General features: G+C 50.9%; 1 protein-coding gene across 1 annotated transcript; it reads left to right on the top strand.

Moving 5' to 3' along the window:
- Positions 1 to 879: 879 nt before the first annotated feature.
- Positions 880 to 2,106, top strand: B3GNT7 (UDP-GlcNAc:betaGal beta-1,3-N-acetylglucosaminyltransferase 7; the record flags this gene model as incomplete). Its single annotated transcript, XM_080689302.1, has 1 exon — positions 880 to 2,106. One exon carries the CDS (start codon positions 880 to 882, stop codon positions 2,104 to 2,106), a length of 1,227 nt encoding a protein of 408 aa, XP_080545428.1.
- Positions 2,107 to 17,437: the final 15,331 nt, after the last annotated feature.

Below are 17,437 nucleotides of genomic sequence, written 5' to 3'. Positions count from 1 at the left end.
CGCCATGTCTCTGTGGTGAGTGTCCGCCGCGGGGCCGGGGAGCGCGCGCCGGCCTCAGTTTCCCCGCCCGCGCGGCGGTGCGCGGCCCGGGGCAGGTGGGCGGCGGCCGGGGTCGGGCGGCGGGCCCCGGGCGCCCCTTCCAGCCGAGGCGGTGGAGGCGCAGCGCCCGGGACAGGGGCCGCCAGCCTCCCGGCCGGGCTTCCCCGCCGGCCCCGGAGCCGCAGGAGTGCTCCCGGAGTCCTTTTTTTTTTTCTTCTCTTTTTGGTGGTCCTAGGGGCAGAACCCAGGGCCGTTCTACCTCTGAGCTACAGCCCCAGCCCTATTTTCTTTTTTATTTTGAAGCAGGGGCTCACCAAATTGCCAAGGGCCTCACAAGTTGCCGAGGCTGGGTGGCGAACCTGTGATCCTCCTGCTTCAGCCTCCCGAGTACTGGGATCACACGCCTGACCACCACGGCCGGCAGGGCTGCCCTTTTCTGTGAGGTTGGTGGCCGCAGCCCGCTTCCCAGTGTGGTCGGGCTCGCAGGCTGCAGAGGGCTGCCATCTCTGGCTCTCCTGATGACTGTCACGTACTGATACCAGGGCCGCCCCTGGGGCCACGTCAGAAAATGAAAGGCAGGGGCTGGGGGCGGGGTCCTGCAGGTAAGATGATGGCGTTCCCGGTGCGTGTGCCCCCTTGGTGCCTGGTACTTCATATGGCATCCTAGGCGGTCCCATGTGGGGACAGAGAAGGCTTGGTTTGGAGAGGTGAAGTCATTCAGCTAGCTGGTGCAGGCCAGGGCTGGAAGCCCCTAGCCCGGCTCCCCAGTGCTTGAGTCCCGGGTCTCCCTGGGAGAGGGCTGGCGTTCTCTGGGCCCGGCTGAGGTTTCCAGGTCGGCTCATGCTCTCCTCCCTTCCTGCCGTTTCCCCTAGGAAGAAAACCCTCTACAAGAGTGTATGCCTGGCCCTGGCCCTCCTCGTGGCCGTGACGGTATTCCAGCGCAGTCTGACTCCGGGTCAGTTTCTGCAGGAGCCCCCGCCACCCACACTGAGGCCAGCCAAGGCCCCGAAGCCGGATGGACACCAGTTGAACCCCAACAACTTCTGGAAGAGCCCCGAGGATGTGGAGACCCCCACGTCCATGGCCTCTCGGGCGCCCCAAGCCTGGGATGTGACCACCAGTAACTGCTCGGCCAACGTCAACCTGACCCTTCAGCCCTGGTTCCAGGGCCTGGAGCCACACTTCAGGCAGTTCCTGACCTATCGCCACTGCCGGTACTACCCCATGCTGCTGGACCACCCCGAGAAGTGCGCGGGCGACGTCTACCTGCTGGTGGTGGTCAAGTCCGTCATCACGCAGCACGACCGCCGCGAGGCCATCCGCCGGACCTGGGGCCGCGAGTGGGAGTCGGCAGGCGAGGGCCGGGGCGCCGTGCGCACCCTCTTCCTGCTGGGCACGGCCTCCAAGCAGGAGGAGCGGGCCCACTACCAGCAGCTGCTGGCCTACGAAGACCGTCTCTACAGAGACATCCTGCAGTGGGACTTCCTCGACAGTTTCTTCAACCTGACCCTCAAGGAGATCCACTTTCTCAAGTGGCTGGACATCTACTGCCCCCACGTCCCCTTCGTCTTTAAGGGCGACGACGATGTCTTCGTGAACCCCACCAACCTGCTGGAGTTTCTGGCTGACCGGCAGCCACAGGAAAACCTGTTTGTGGGCGACGTCCTGCAGCACGCGAGGCCCATCCGCAAGAAGGAGAACAAGTACTACATCCCCACCGTCCTGTACAGCAAGGCCAACTACCCTCCCTACGCGGGCGGCGGCGGCTTCCTCATGGCCGGCAGGCTGGCCCGGCGCCTGCACCGTGCCTGCAACACCCTGGAACTCTACCCCATCGATGACGTCTTCCTGGGCATGTGCCTGGAGGTGCTGGGCGTGCAGCCCACCGCCCACAAGGGCTTCAAGACCTTCGGCATCTCTCAGAACCGCAACAGCCGCATGAACTGGGAGCCCTGCTTCTACCGGGCCATGCTAGTGGTGCACAAGCTGCTGCCCGCCGATCTGCTGGTCATGTGGAGGATGGTGCATGGCAACCTCACCTGCTCCCGCAAGCTCCAGGTGCTCTGACGCAGGTGCCGTCAACACCCCAGAGCACTGTTACTGGAACTGCAGGGTCCCCTGCTGGAGGTGAAGGGTTGGGCCCTCTGTGCCCCTGGGTGTGCTAGGGTATAGGGAGCTAGAGAGGGGGCTTCCAGAAATTCCCAGGAAGCGAGGTCCAGGAGCTGGGACCTTCCTAGCCTGGGTCTGTGGCCTGGGGAGATACCCTGTGCTCAGGTGCCCGGGCTGGGCCCCCTGGGGCCGCGCTGCAGGGAGGTCCCTGTGGAACTGGGCCCCCTGGGGCCGCGCTGCAGGGAGGTCCCTGTGGAACGCCTCAGTCTTCCCCAAGGCCAGGCAGCCTTTACAGGAGCCCCACAGCCCCATTCTCCCAGGATGCGAGCCCCAGGGCTGCCTGGAGTCTCTGCCTCTGCCCTCGGGCTTCCCTTCTGGCTGGAGCTGGGTTCTCTCTCTGTCTCTGTCTCTCTCTCTCTCAAGTGTGACCAGCCACTCTTGACTACCTCAGCACTCTTCCCAAGCTCGGCAGGGCAAAAGAGCGGCTCTCCTGGCCCCGAGCCCGGGTCCCTCCTGCCACCCCACCGAGGCCACTTCCCTGGTGGAAGCTAGTGAGCTGGATCCTGGAGTGGACATTCCTCTGTTACTGTGAAGCTTTATTTATGAAGAATGTGGAGGGAGAAGGCTCCGGGCTTCAGGAGGTGGTGGGCTCTCCTCCCTTCCTGCCCTGGCCCTCACCCCACCCACACCCCACCTTCCCGGGGCCTGAGCAGACCAGCAAGTGCCCCCGGGGATGGCAGCACCCGAGGCCCGCAGGGTGAGTGCCTCCTACCTCAGGATGGAGTCACCTGGTAAAGATGGTGGATGGTCTCTATTTTCTCAATAAAACAGGACTGGTGTTTTTCTGGTGTGAAACTTCTTTTGCCAGCCTGTCTCTGAACAAGGCTGCTAGAGATTGTGAGAAATGGGTTGCTTGTTGGTCTTGGCCGGTGGGTATGCAAGGGTCGCTAGAAGGGCCTTAGAGAGAGGTGGACACTGGGATTCAAGTCAGGGTGGCGAGGAGAGGCTTGTGTGATGTGGCATCCAGCGCTCTGGGCATCTGGGAGCTGGAGGGTTGGCCCAAGACCCTTTCCCAAGGGTGGGATGAGGTGGCTGCGCAGAGGCTGCTGGGCTCCCCTGGGGTCCCTTCAGTCTCCTGGAAGCTTTGAACCAGGCTCAGTGGGGTCAGGGATGGGAGTTGGGGTGACCGCCCTGGATGACCGCCCTGTGGAGTGACCAAGGCTGGAGCCGCTACCTCCAGGGCAGAGAGGGCTCAGTACTGCACACGCCAACAGCTACCTGCCTGTGCCCAGCTCAGGAGCATCCCACAGCAGCCAGACTACCAGCTGTGGCACAGCTGCCCGGCCCAAGCCCTCCCAGGGAAATGGGCGGGCTGCTGCTCTTCCCCGAGCCCCGCCCCCACTTCCCTGGGCACGCACTCTAACAGGTTATTGCGAATTCTGAGACTGCAACAGCGGAGCCTTAAACCAAGTGCAGCGGCTGGCTGCAGAAAGACGGGGATTGCAGCGTCTGTGCCCCGGGCTCACAGTCCAGCGAGGAAGAGAGCCTGGTGTGCAGCTGCCTGCAGCCACCAGGCAGGGGGCTGAACTGGGGGTCAGGAGGCAGGCAGGGCAGTTCTGGGGCCTAGAAGGTGTCTAGATGACCCTGAGCGGACGCCTGGGAGTGGAGATCTGAGGAGGTATGTGGTTCCCAGGCTGGCTCTTCACTCCAGCCCCCAGGGGCTGGGAGTTTGGAGGGAGGCCTTCCCAAACCCAGGAGGGTCCTGGTGACTCGAGGCCACAGCAGTCAGCCACGCCTGTGCTCTGCCTTGGCTGAGGGGCCTCACTCAGATCATCCCTAGCTTGGGCCCAGCCCTAGGAGGGCGTGGGAGGCTGGCATTAGAAAAAGGCAGAGGGGGTGGCTTTGCAGCCCCCTCCGCACAGCAGGGGCAGGCCCAGCCCTGCCTGATGTACAGTCTGTGTCTTAAAGGAGCAGATGATCACCTGTTATCACAGAATGAGACAAAGCCCGGCGTGGTGGCGCATGCTTGTAATCCTTGCATTTGGGAGGCGGAGACAGGAGGATCATGGTTTGAGGACAGCCTCAGCTACTTAGTGAGGCCCTTTGCAATTCATTGAGACCCTGTTTCCAAATAAAGAATAAAAATAGGGCTGGGGGGTAGCTTGGAGGTAGAATGCCCCTGGGTTCCATCCCCAAGTACACACACACACACACACACACACACACACACACACACACACAGAACAAGACAGGCTGGGATACATGCAAAATCCCAGGCATGCAAAAACCTGGGAGCTGTGGTGCGGCGGGGGCTGGTGGGAAGGACGGGTTTGGGTGGGGGTCCTTTTGCAGCACTAAGAGCCAGCGTAGCTTTCTGAGCAGCTCAGACGGGAACCTAAGACACGACCTCCCCCAGCAGCCCCACCTGGGGCACGAGGGGGCAGCTGGGCCCAGGCCTGATGGGCCAGGCAGAATGTAAGGCCGGTGAGGAGGGGAACATGGTCCCAAGGTCTCCCCCGCTATCCCTTTAGCAGGAAAGTAGCTCCACAAAGAGGAGGCTGGGACCTGGGACTGGGGGAGGTAGAAAAAACAAAAGTACAAATGAGACTAAAGGAAACAAAACAAGGACTTTTTTTTTTCCGGTACTGGGGATGGAACCCAGGGCCATTCTACCCCCGAGCTACACCCCCAGCCCTGTTTTTTAGTCTTTATTTTGAAACAGGGACACATTAAGTTTCAGAGGGCCTAAGTTAGCTAAGGCTGGCTGTGAACCCGTGATCTTCCTGTCTCAGCCTCCCAAGTACTAGGATTCCAAGTGTGTGCCACCATGCCCGGCTAAGGAAGTATATATGTATGTATATATGTGTGTGTGTGTGTGTGTGTGTGTGTGTGTGTATTTTTTTTTTTTTTTTGGCGATATTGGGGATGGAACCCAGGGCCATTCTATCTCCAAGCTATACCCCCAGCCCTATTTTCTATTTTTTTTTATTTTGAAACAGGGTCTCACTGAGTTGCAGAGGGCCTCACTACGTAGCTGAGGCGTAGCTGAGGCTGTCCGAAAAACATGATCCTCCTGTCTCAGCCTCCCAAATGCTGGAATTATAAGCATGTGCCACCACCCCCGGCTAAGGAAGAATAATTTTAATGAAGTTCTGCAAACCTTTCCAGGCCTGTTACTCCCAAGTTTCTGGTAAATCTGTAAATCTACCTGGTACACTGGTAATTAGTCCACCAATAGTTTAAGCAAAGAGAGGGTTATCTTGAGAACCCTGTAATTTAGGGGACTTTCCAGCATTATCTATTGATCAGATCATGGTAACCATGTCAGCCCAGGGACCCTGGGAGGACCAGACCACCATAAACCATGCCTCACCTTACATAAGCCACAAGGAAGAGCCGGGAACCTCAAAAGGGCATATCTCCCTCTGGAGGTGGTCCACATCCCCCCTCAAATGTGCAGTCCTCGCTTCCCTAGATAAATTCCCCTGCCTCTACTTACACGTGCTACAAAATTCTTTCTCATCACATGGGTCCAGGACCCTGCTGGTCCTAAATTGATACCCGACCCCACCCTGGAAGTCCTGGGACCTTTTTTCAAAGATTTCTTTCATGAAAGGAAGAGAATTGCCAGGGACCAGCCACCTGGAGCCAGCCCGCCCAGATGGCCCCAGCCCAGATGCCACCCAGCTGGCCGTAGCAGCTTTTGGGTCTGGCGGCTGCGCTTTGCTGGGCCTGGCCTTTTCTGTATGCTTAGGAGAGGAGCCGAGCCCCAGCCTCCTCCACCCTGACTGCCTCTGAAGACCGCCTTGGCTCTCCTGAGGTCCTCCGCTGGCCATTTTGGGAAACACGGGGTCAGGCTAAAAGATTTAGGTACTGACAGTCTTGCTTCCCGGCAGTCAGGACCCATCGTGAGGGCTGCACCAGGCACCTCAGTAACTAGTTAACAAGAGGGCAGTGTTAACGCATCTGTTGACTCAAAGCTTTGTGTGACACAGGCAGGTTTGGAAATTAAGACCCAGAAGCCCAGGGAAGACTGCTTCTGTGACCTAATGGTCTCATTACCGATAATACTCAGAGGAAACCTGGCAAGGCCTGTCTGCTCAGATTCTTCTGGGCCTCTGAGTGGCCTTCCATCCCCCAGGCACAGGGCAGGACCCTCTAGAACAAGGATCTTCCAGGGAGGAGAGAGGGGGGCCTTTTATGGCTTGCCGGGGGGGGGGGGGGGGCTCAACTTTCCTTGACCTGCTTCGGGGAGAGGATTTTGGAGTCTTGGCTTCACTTCAGGGGAGCAAGAGGCAGGAGGGCAACTCGGAGAGACCTTCCTCGCCTTCCATCTCCTTTGTTTCAAAGCACTCAGCAGGACACAGCATATCCCCACCCCCCCTGCCTCCCAACATTGATAATAATGGTAACAGTTGCCCTTTTTCTGTACTAGGAATTGAACTGTAAAGAAGGCCATTCACTCTTCAAGCTATACCCCCCCACACACACACACACAACCCAGTCCTCTTTTTATATCTGATTTTGAAACAGGGTCTTACTAAGTTGCTGAGGGCCTCACTAAATTGCAGAGGCTGGAGCCAGGCCTGCTGGTGCAGGGCGTGGTGGTGCACACTTGTAATCCCAGTGCTTGGGAAGTTGAGACAGGAGCACAGGTTCGAAGCCAGCCTGGGCCACTTAATGAGGCTCTCAGCAACGTAGTGAGACCCTGTTTCCAAATAAAGTATAAAATATAGGTCTAGGAGTATAGCCCGGAGGTAGAAAAGCCCCTGGGTTCCACCCTCAGTACCACAATAAGTAAATAAATAAACAAACAAATAAATAAATATTGCAGAGACTGACCTCAAACCTGTGATCCTCCTGTCCCAGCTTCCCAAGTACTGGGATTACAGGAGTGTGCCCCCATGCCCAACTTAATAGCCATTTATGGAGCACATTTGATAGGCTTTGCACAGAGGTTAAGTATTTAGCATGTAAAATCAACATGACTTTAGCTTAGGGTACAAATATAGTTACATTAAAATTTTTCCTCTTTGATTATTCAGTTCCCTCACATACCCTTTGAGCAGAAAATCCAATCACCCCTTTGGAGCGGACACTCACTCCAAAATTATCCAGGAACTTCCGGGGCTGGAGAGAGAACCTGAGCTGGCATCTCCAGTTCTTCCCCCTTGCTCCACACGGTGGCGCTGTTGAACACAGGGCTGTACAGCCCTGTGGCTTCTCAGGCTGGGCCTTCACTGCAGAGGCTGCAGGACAGCCATGCTCCAGACCCAAATGTCTTCCTCCCCCAAAGGCAGCAGCATGCCGGGGCACTGGATCCTGTGCAGCACACTGGCCGGAAAACCCCACCAACCCAGGCCCCCACTGTCCTGCTGAAGCAACTTCCCAGAACTTTGACCATGATATGCCTTCCTCAATCCCCATCCCAGTGTGGGAGAGCAGGAGCCTTTTCTTCAACAAGGAACCCAGGCTTCCCGAGCAAAAGTTTCCATCCTCCAGCCACCAGCTCCACATTCCAAGGGGCCTTGGGAAGGGGCAGGCTTTGTCAGCCCAAAAGTCCGGCTGGCTCCCCCCCTGGGTTAGGGTGCTTGTGGGGCACATTTGCATAACTAAAGAAGACCACTCAAAGAGTCCTGCCCTTAACAAAGGAAGCCTGTTCCAGGGCATCTAAGCTGAGGAGCTGGGGAAAGCTTCTGAAATCCTGTTAAACACCACATTCAAAGGAAGCAATGGAGGCCCCAAGAGAAGGACCCCACAGCTGTTGTGTGACAGGCGTGACTGGAACCCTGGGCCCCCTGACCCGGACGCCCACTCCCCAGCGTCTCCCCAGACCATCCATCTGCCCCCCGCCCCGCCTGGACTCCCCCTTGTCCTTACAAGGAACTTACTTTTTGTCTCTAAGACCACGAAGTAGAGAAATGTTACATTCAATATGAGATTGGAAATTTGGTATTTGGAGGTTGGGGCCATGAAACTTTTTTCCCCACAGATAATCACTGGAAATACTTCGCAGCAAACCTTTTCTGTCGCAGGGAGGTACCGTGGGTTGTCTGAAGCAGCAACCTCCAGCCTGCACCGGGTCTTGGCGCTGCTTGTCTCTTCTTAAGTAGCAGGTGTTGATGGCTCTGCATTCTCTGTCTTGTCAGGGAAGGATTCGGTTGCTCTCTCCCTCCTGTGGAAAAACCAGTTCCTTCCTTCTGTAAAAACTGCCCATCTCCGTAGCCAAGCACAGCATCGCCCTGTCCCGGGTATGAGCGGCCGACTCTTTTAACACATTCTCATTTGGCTGTCTGTCTGAGACATGAATTTACCTTTTCCTAAAAATTATCTCCAACACTTGCTTTTATATTAAGTCACACGCAGACACCTTATGAGCAGAATGTGTACACTGTGCCTATACTCCAAACACAACTAGCGGACCAAGCGTGGAGGCGCACGCTTGTGATCCCAGCCTTTGGGAGGCCGAGAAAGGAGGATTACGGTTTGCAGGCAGCCTCAGCTACTTGGTGAGGCCCTTTGCAACTCAGCGAGACCCTGTTTCAAAATAAAGAATAAAAAATAGGGCAGGGGGTGTAGCTCGGAGGTCGAATGCCCCTGAGTTCCGTCCCCAGTACCACACAAAAAAGTAAATAAAAATAAAAATAAAAAATAAATACAACTGGAATATGGGGGATAAATTTTACAGTCATCCCGGGGTTTCTTCAAGGGTGGGTTTAACTGCGGGAAGGGTAAAGAGGGGGGGCATCAGCAGGGGTCTATCAGCTCCAGGGCCTGCTGTGCAAGGGGCCTGGCTGGGATTCACTAACCCTGCAGGAATCCACCTGGAATGCCCGAACTCCTGCGGGTCGGGGGCTCTGCTGGACCCCAGGTCCCTATGGCACCCGGCACCTTGCTGGACCCTCAGCTGGACCCTCAGCCTCGGCGGCCGTGAGCGCGTTGGGGGCTGTCACCCGCTGGCTCTCACGGCCTGCAGGACCTGCGGCGGGATGTGGGGCGGGGAAGGGCGGACACGTCCCGGCCGGAGCCGCCAGGAGAGGGCAGGGAGCGCCCCCACGTGGCCGCTAGGGAAGCGACACGACGCGGGGTCGACTCGGGCTCTGCAACTGGCCTCCTGCTGTTAGGTAAGAGGTCTGCGCCCCCTACCAGAACTCAGCAGCAAACTGTTAGCAGGAATTGTTCCTGGTGGTGACATTCCAGGCCGCCGCCGCCTCCTCCTCCTCCTCCTCCTCCTCCTCCTCCTCCTCCTCCTTCCTCTCTTTGGATTGAACCCAGGACCACTCTACCTCTGAGATACACACCCAGCACTTTTTAAATTTTTAGTTTAGTTTTGTTGTTTTGTTCTTGCGGTACTGGGGATGGAACCCAAGGCATTCTACTTCTGAGCTACCCCCCACCCCACCCCTGATTTTTATTCTTTATTTTGAAACAGGGTCTCACTAAGTTGCAAAGGGCTCACTAAGTAGCTCAGGCTGGCTACGAACCAGGATTCTCCTGTCTCGGCCTCCCAAGTGCTGGGATTCCAAACCCAAGCCACCACGCCCGGTTTGAATTTCTTATTTTGAAACAGGGTCTTGCTGAGTTGCTGAGGGCCTTCCTAAATTGCTGAAGCCGACCTTGAACCTGCGATCCTCCTGTTTCAGCCTCAAAGCATTGGGATTACAAGCGAGGACTGCCACAGCAAGGCCTTACTCTTTTGGCCTGTCCACCACGAGCCACAGCTTAAGGTTTAGGAGACAGAGAGGAAACAAGTGTGTTTGAAGAGTCCCAATACAAAGAAATATAATTACCTGGATTTGACCATTGTGCACTTACACATGTACCAAACTATCACACAGTGCCCCATAAACACACACAATCATTACGTGTCATGTTTTAATTAAAAAGACCTAAACAGCACCAGGAGTTTGACTGAATCAAAGATCTACTTGGAGCCCTGAGCCACACACGGCTTTTGCCCTCTTTTAGCACATGGTATCTACCACATACGTGTATTCAAAAGAAAACATGTGTCCCCCAAGGCAGAAATTGGACTATCCAAATTGTTTGTGATGCAATAAACCAGAAATTGCCCAAAGAAGTAAAGCAAACAACAAGAACAGTAACAGCTACCCCAGCCTCTTTCTTAAATAACTGTTGAGTCAAAGAAAATAAAAACTATAATGGCTATTTTGAAATCAGAAATACTCCATAATTATATTAAAGGGATAATGCCAATTTACGTCACTGTGACTAGAGGGGCATTCTACCTTCCTTGGCCCTTAATCTGTAACCACTGAGCACTATGAAATTTCACAACTTTTAGTGTAAGAAAAAAAATAATGCAAATAAGTGAACTAATGTTTCAGTGTAATTTTTCAAGAAAAGAACTTTAACATTGACTAAAGCAAAGCCAGAAAAAAGAAATAATAAAGATGAAAGTCAAATTTGATGAATTTGAAAGCAGTAGAACTGATAAATTCAGAAGTTATGTTTTTAAAATACATTTTCTTTATTTTTCTACAGTGCTGGAGATTGAATGAGGGCCTTGTGCATTTGAGGCAAGTACTCTATTACTAAGCTACACCCCCAGCCCAAAAGTTGATAGTTGATTCTGTGTGTGTGTGTGTGTGTGTGTGTGTGTGTGTGTGAGAGAGAGAGAGAGAGAGAGAGAGAGAGAGAGAGAGAGAGAGAGGCACTAAGCAAGTACTCTAACCCTTTTTAAAATTTTTATTTTGAAAGCCAGGCATGATGGCACATGCTTGTAATCCCAGCATTTGGGAGGCTGAGCCTGGAGGATCCTGGTTCAAGGACAGCCTCAGCTACTTAGTGAGCCCCTTTGCAACTCAGTGAGACCCGATTTCAAAATAAAGAATAAAGCCAGGTGTGGTGGCGCACACTTGTAATCCCTGTGCTTGGGAGGCTGAGATAGGAGGATCGCACAGTTCGAAGCCAGCCTCAGCTACTTAGTGAGGCTCTCAGCAACTTAGTGAGACCCTGTCTCCAAATAAAATAGAAAATAGGTCTGGGAGTATAGCCCGGAAGTAGAAAGCCTCTGGGTTCCACCCCCAGTACCACAAAAAATAAAAATAAAAAAATATATAAAGAATAAAGAAAATAGGGCAGGGGGTGTAGCTCGGAGGTCAAATGCCCCTGGGTTCCATCTGCAGACCCACAAAAAAAAAAAAAAAAAGAAAGAAAGAAAGGAAGGAAGGAACGAAGGAAGGAAGGAAGAAAGAAAGAATAAAAAATAGGGCTGGGGTACAGTTCAGAGGTTTAATGCCCCTGGGTTCCATCGCCAGACCTGCAACAACAACAAAAAATTTTTTTTAAATTTTGATACAGGGTCTTGCTAAGTTGAAACTCAGGTTTGAAACCAGCCTCAGCAATGTAGAAGACTAAGCAACTTAGCAAGACCATGTTCCAAAATAAAAAGAACTGGTGGTATAGTTCAGATATCCCTGGGTTCAATTCCTACTACCACAGAAAATAAAAACAGTAAGAAGAAGAGAAAGGAAGGAAGAAAGAAAGAGGAAAGAATAAGAAAGAAAAGAAAGAGAAAGAAAGAAAGAGAAAGAAAGAAAGAAAAGAGAGAAAGAGAAAGAAAGGAAAGAAGGAAGAAAGAAAGTTCTGACATGTTGCTATAAAATGGATGAACCTTGGGCCGGTGTGCTGGTCTAGGCTTGTCATCCCAGCATTCAGGAGGCTGAGACAGGAGGATCACAGCTACTTAGTGAGGCTCTCCGCAACTTAGTGAGACCTGTTTCTGCCAGAGCCAGCTGGCAAAAGTACTGTTCGGAAGAGAGGCGTGAGGATGAAAGAATTCAATTCTAAGAATTTGATTCAAAGGATATTTAATTCTAGCATGGAAGGATCGCCAGTACGCTACTGGGTCGCTATCTCTACTGGCCGATCCTGGGTTTATCTCTCTCGTCCTATTTATACAGTTCCAGGTCAATCAGTCCCTCGTGCCATCACCTCCTGTGCGCATAACGGTCGGGTCGATCAGTCCCTCGTGCCATCACCACCTGTGCTTCTCTCAGACCTTTTACTTTGAACTTTCCATGACCCCAAACCTTATTGACTCTAGGCAAAGGACAGTCATCTGAATCAGAAATATTCTTTTAGGGAAAAACCTTAATGGCTCCCCACAATACCTCCTTTCTTATTATATTCAAAGAAGACTGTGCCTGTTTTAAGTTTGTTTCCTTCAGGTATCCAGGATTACCCGTCTTTGGACAATACAGAGCTATAAGCTGTATATCCTGTCTTATCCCAAGGATAATCTTATCTGTCATTGACTACCAGCCTCTTAAATGGGGGTACTTTTTAGACATAGATTGTGTACTTCTGCTGAATAAAAATGTTCTCACTTTGTCCGAGGACACACTTTGTCCCGAGTCTCTAATAAACAGGGTATTGGGAATATCATGAAAAATAGGTATTTCAGTAAGACATTTCTTCCAATTAACCCTAGGATTTCTACATGTTAAATCAGTTTAACGGGGTAAACAAGTTATTGGTGGGCTAACATTTTTATCTTCTTTCCCCGTGTAACCAGGAAGACCACACCTTTAATAGCACAGTTACTATCAGACTTTGTACTTGTCTGCAATACCACGGGCATCAACTGCAGGCATCCCATCTTCTTGACATTTTTAGAAAAACATAAGAGTATACCAATTCTTTGTCCAAAATAATTAAAAGTTTCTGTAATGGGTATAAAGTTCAAAGCAAGAAGTCCCAGCAATTGTGAGTTGTCACTGAAGACAGTGATCTCCCGTTATTCCCAAACAGCTGGATGAAGCATGGGAGGATCTGGAACGTAAGTCCATGTTTCATTCATCATTGGAGCTGGGAGCATCATCAGCATTAATCCGAGGGTCTTCCAGTTTTGCTTGATCCATATGTCGCACCAGCCGCTCAGGTATCCACCATGCATTATCTTCATCCTGTGAGAAAACACAAACGTGCCCTCTTCCCCATATTAGTGCAGGGTCAGGACCTTTCCAAATTCCTGTGCAAGGATCTTTTCATTTTACTAGAGCAAAATTGTTTTGGGTGGATGGATGCCAATATCTATCTGCTACTGTGCGACCAGTTTTGTCAGCATTCAAGAAATTAATAACATCTCCTTGACCATCAGGGTCTTCAGTAACTGGGAAAACTCTGAATTTTCTAGTATCTTCTCTGTTTTCTGCAGCCTAATTTATAGCAGCTTGAAGAGGTGATATTAAAGATGAAGGTCAGCCGGGCGTGGTGGCACACGCTTGTAATCCCAGCACTTGGGAGGCTGAGACAGGAGGATCGTGCAGGTTCGAAGCCAGCCTCGCCTGGTTTAAGAGACCCTGTTTCCAAATAAGATATAAAATAGGTCTGGGAGGTGTAGGGTGGAGGTAGAAGTTCCCTGGGTTCCATCCCATGTACCACCACACACACACAAAAAAAAAGATGAAGGTCGGTGTTTTTCAGTGCTTTGTTTAGCAAATGCTACAGTGGGAGGATTTTGAAGGCTCGTATTGCTGATAATAGGAGATTATTGTTGAGGTCTTTCTTTTGCACTATTTGAAGGAGCTATCTGATCTAATCGTTTAGTTAAAGTATCTACGGCTACTTGTAATTGTTTTATACAAAAATTGGGCTCTGGAGTTTCTGGAATATCTGGATAAGCCCCTAACTCATTCCTATGGAACCGAGCAGCGGTTTCCTCGAGCCGCTCCTCTTCTTCAGTATCCTCATCTTCCTTAGGAAGTGAAGGCAAAGCGCCTTCGTGTTCTATCTTAGTTTTCCCAACACCAAGCATATCTCTTAACCTCTGTACAAAAAACAAAAGACTAATTTTTTGACCCATTGTATATCACAACACCCACGTTACTCACCCACCGCCACCACGAGCCTTCGGGCGTGCTCCTTTTCTATTCAGCGGTGTCCTTCACTGGGTCCTCAGTTTCAGAATCTCCCCGTACGGGCCACCACCTGCTGGAGCCTGCTGGCAAAAGTATGGTTCTGAAGAGAGGCGTGAGGATGAAATAATTCAATTCTAAGAATTTGATTCAAAGAATATTTAATTCTAGCATGGAAGGATCACCAGTACACTCCTGGATCAATATCTCTACTGGCCGATCCTAGGTTTATCTCTCACATCCTATTTATACAGTTCCAGGTCAATCAATCCTTCGTGCCATCTCTCAGACCTTTTACTTTGAAATTTCCATGACCCCAAACCTTACTGACTCTGGGCAAAGGACAGTCAGAGTATTCTTTTAAGGGAAAACCTTAATGGCTCCCCACATGTTTCAAAATAAAGAATAAAAATAGGCAAGGGGTGTAGCTCGGAGGCTGAATGCCCCTGGGTTCCACCCCCAGACCCGCAAAAAAAAAAAAAAAAAGATGAACCTTGAAAACGTGTTAAGTAAATTAAGTCATCCAGAGGACAAATTGTGTATGAGTCCAATTATATGAAGACCCTAGGGAGTTCAAATTCATAAAACAGAAAGTAGGCCAGACGTGGTGGTGCACACTTGTAATCTCAGTAGTTGGGAGGCTGAGACAGGAGGATCACAGGTTCAAAGCCCGCAATTCAATGAGGCTCTCAGCAATTTAGTGAGATCCTGTTTTCAAATAAAATAGATCTGAGGGCCATGCTTTCAACACACGAGCTTTTAGGAGAACATTCCAGACACAAACCCTAATACTCTACCCTTAGCCCCAAAAGTTCATGTCTACCTCATAATGCAGAATGCATTCAGCCCATCTCCAGGGGTCCTCGTATTCTTAAAGTTCCAGTCCAAAGTCTCCTCTGAGACTCAAGGCAAGCTCTTAGCTGTGAACCCCTAGAAAAATAAAAAGTGAGCAGGCATGGTGGCATGTGCCTGTAAACCCAGTACTTGGGAGGCTGAGACAGGAAGATCACAGGTTCAAGGACAACCTCAGCAAATAGTGAGACTCTCATCAAGCTGGTGAGACCCTGTTTCAAAATAAAAATAAGCCGGGCATGGTGGCACACGCTTGTAATCCCAGCATTCAGGAGGCTGAGACCGGAGGATCATGGTTCGTGGACAGCCTCAGCTACTTAGTGAGGCCCTCTGCAACTCAATGACACCTGGTTTCAAAATAAAGAATAAAAATAGGGCAGGGGGTGTAGCTCAGAGGTTGAATGCTCCTGAGTTCCATCCCCAGACCCTTAAATAAATAAATAATAAATAAATAGACAAATAAATAAACATAAAATATAAAATAGGGCTGGGCATGTAGTGTAGCTAGGAGATAGAAGGCCCCTGGGTTCAATCTCCAGTATAACAAGCAAATGAAGGAAGAAATGAAAAAGCAAGTTACATGCTTCCAATATACAGTGGAAATGAGTAAATATTCCCATCCCAAAAGAGAGGAATAGGATTGTAGAAAGAAGAGACAGGCCAGGCATGGTGGTGCCTCCTTGTAATTCCAGCATTCAGGAGGTTGAGACCAGAGGATCCTCCGAGCAACACCCCCAGCCCTACTTTTTATTCTTTATTTTGAAACAGGGTCTCACTGCATTGCAAGAGGCCTCACTAAGTAGCTGAGGCTGTCCTTGAACCGCGATCCTCCTGTCTCAGCCTCCCAAATGCTGAGATTACAAGCGTGTGCCACCACGCCCATTAACCTTAAATTCTATTTAGTGGCAGCATCTCTTTAGCAACTATTACTTCATGGCCTTAATTGTACACAGGCTTTTCTAGCCCAACTGCCAGTTTTTAAAATCCTCCTTCTTAGCCGGGCGTGGTGGCGCACGCTTGTAATCCCCGCGCTTGGGAGGCTGAGACAGGAGGATCATGCAGGTTCGAAGCCAGCCTCAGCTACTTAGTGAGGCTCTCAGCAACTTAGTGAGACCCTGTTTCCAAATAAAATATAAAATAGGTCTGGGAGTATAGCCCAGAGGTAGAGAGCCTCTGGGTTCCAGCCCCAGTACCACCACAAAAAATAATAATAATAATAAAATAAAATAAAATCTTCCTTCTCTGCTTTCTGTTCTCAATTCTTATGGTAAAACTAAATAAAAGCTACCAGCAAAACCCATGCTGTTGCTTGAAGACCATGCCACCTTGAAGCTTCCTCCACCAACTTAATTAGTCTATCAACTTTAAATTCAACCTCATAGAAAGTCTCAGGACATGGACACATGTAGACAAGTTCTTTGCCAGGATATATACAATGACTTCTAGTCTAATTCCCTCTGGAGTCCTCCACGCCATCCGACACCTCATGAGCCCGATTTTACTGTCAATATTCCTATCAGCATTCTAGTTTTCTGAATTCCCTCCAGAACCACTCATTAAGCTGTACTTAAAACATCTAAGTTTCTCTAGCCAGCATCTCCAAACTTTTCCAAATTCTTTTCTTTTCTTTTTTTTTTTTTTTTTTTTTTTGCGGGCCTGGGGATGGAACCCAGAGGCATTTGACATCCTCCGAGCTACAACCCCTGCCTTATTTTTCTTTATTTTGAAACCAGGTCTCACTGAGTTGCAGAGGGCCTCACTAAGTAGCTGAGGCTGTCCACGAACCGCGATCCTCCGGTCTCAGCCTCCTGAATGCTGGGATTACAAGCATGCGCCACCACACCCGGCTTTTCCATACTCTTTCTGCAAACCGGTTCCAAAGTTTTCTGAACCACGTGATCAGGTCTGGAAACAACAGAAGCCCCATTCTTTGTACCAATTTCTATTTTCATCAGCTTTTCAACATTGTGACCAAAATTCCTGACAAGAACAGTTATTTCTTCTTTATTTCAAAATTCCTGACAAGAACAGAAGAGGAAACACTTATTGGGCTTATGTTTCCAGGGGTCTAGTCCATCGTCAGCCAGCTGCAAGGCAGAAATATCATGGTGACAGAGAACAGATGCTCAACCCAAGGCAGCAGGAAGCAGAGGGGAAAGGCCCAGGGACAGACACAACCCCAGGCCACCCTCCCAGCCATGCCCACCTCTGATCCCTGCAGCCTTGGGGCCATGTTTCCAAAGTATTAGCTTGGGGAGGGACACTCCAAACCCAGACCATTATGTCTAAGAGGCAATGTACTTGTTTCTTCCAGCCAGAAAGTATAGAAAGAATGGCAGAACTGAACCGTTAGTATTCTATAACTCCCCCTGAAATGGCAGAACTTCACTGTGGTCTCCAGTGGCTGCTGAAGCAATTACAGAAAGCTGATAGGGAAGCCAGCTCAGCCCACCGATGGATCTCAGGCCAGAAAAAGAGGCTGGAAGACCCACTCTGCTCTGGGGCCGCCCACAGCATCTCCGCTGGCCCCTGGGCTCTCCACAGCCATTCACAAG

The sequence above is a fragment of the Muscardinus avellanarius genome (genome assembly GCF_963383645.1).
Source record: "Muscardinus avellanarius genome assembly, chromosome: 2".
Taxonomy (NCBI): domain Eukaryota; kingdom Metazoa; phylum Chordata; class Mammalia; order Rodentia; family Gliridae; genus Muscardinus; species Muscardinus avellanarius.
The sequence above is the reverse complement of the archived record's forward strand: the minus strand, read 5'-3'. Positions and strand labels throughout refer to the sequence as shown.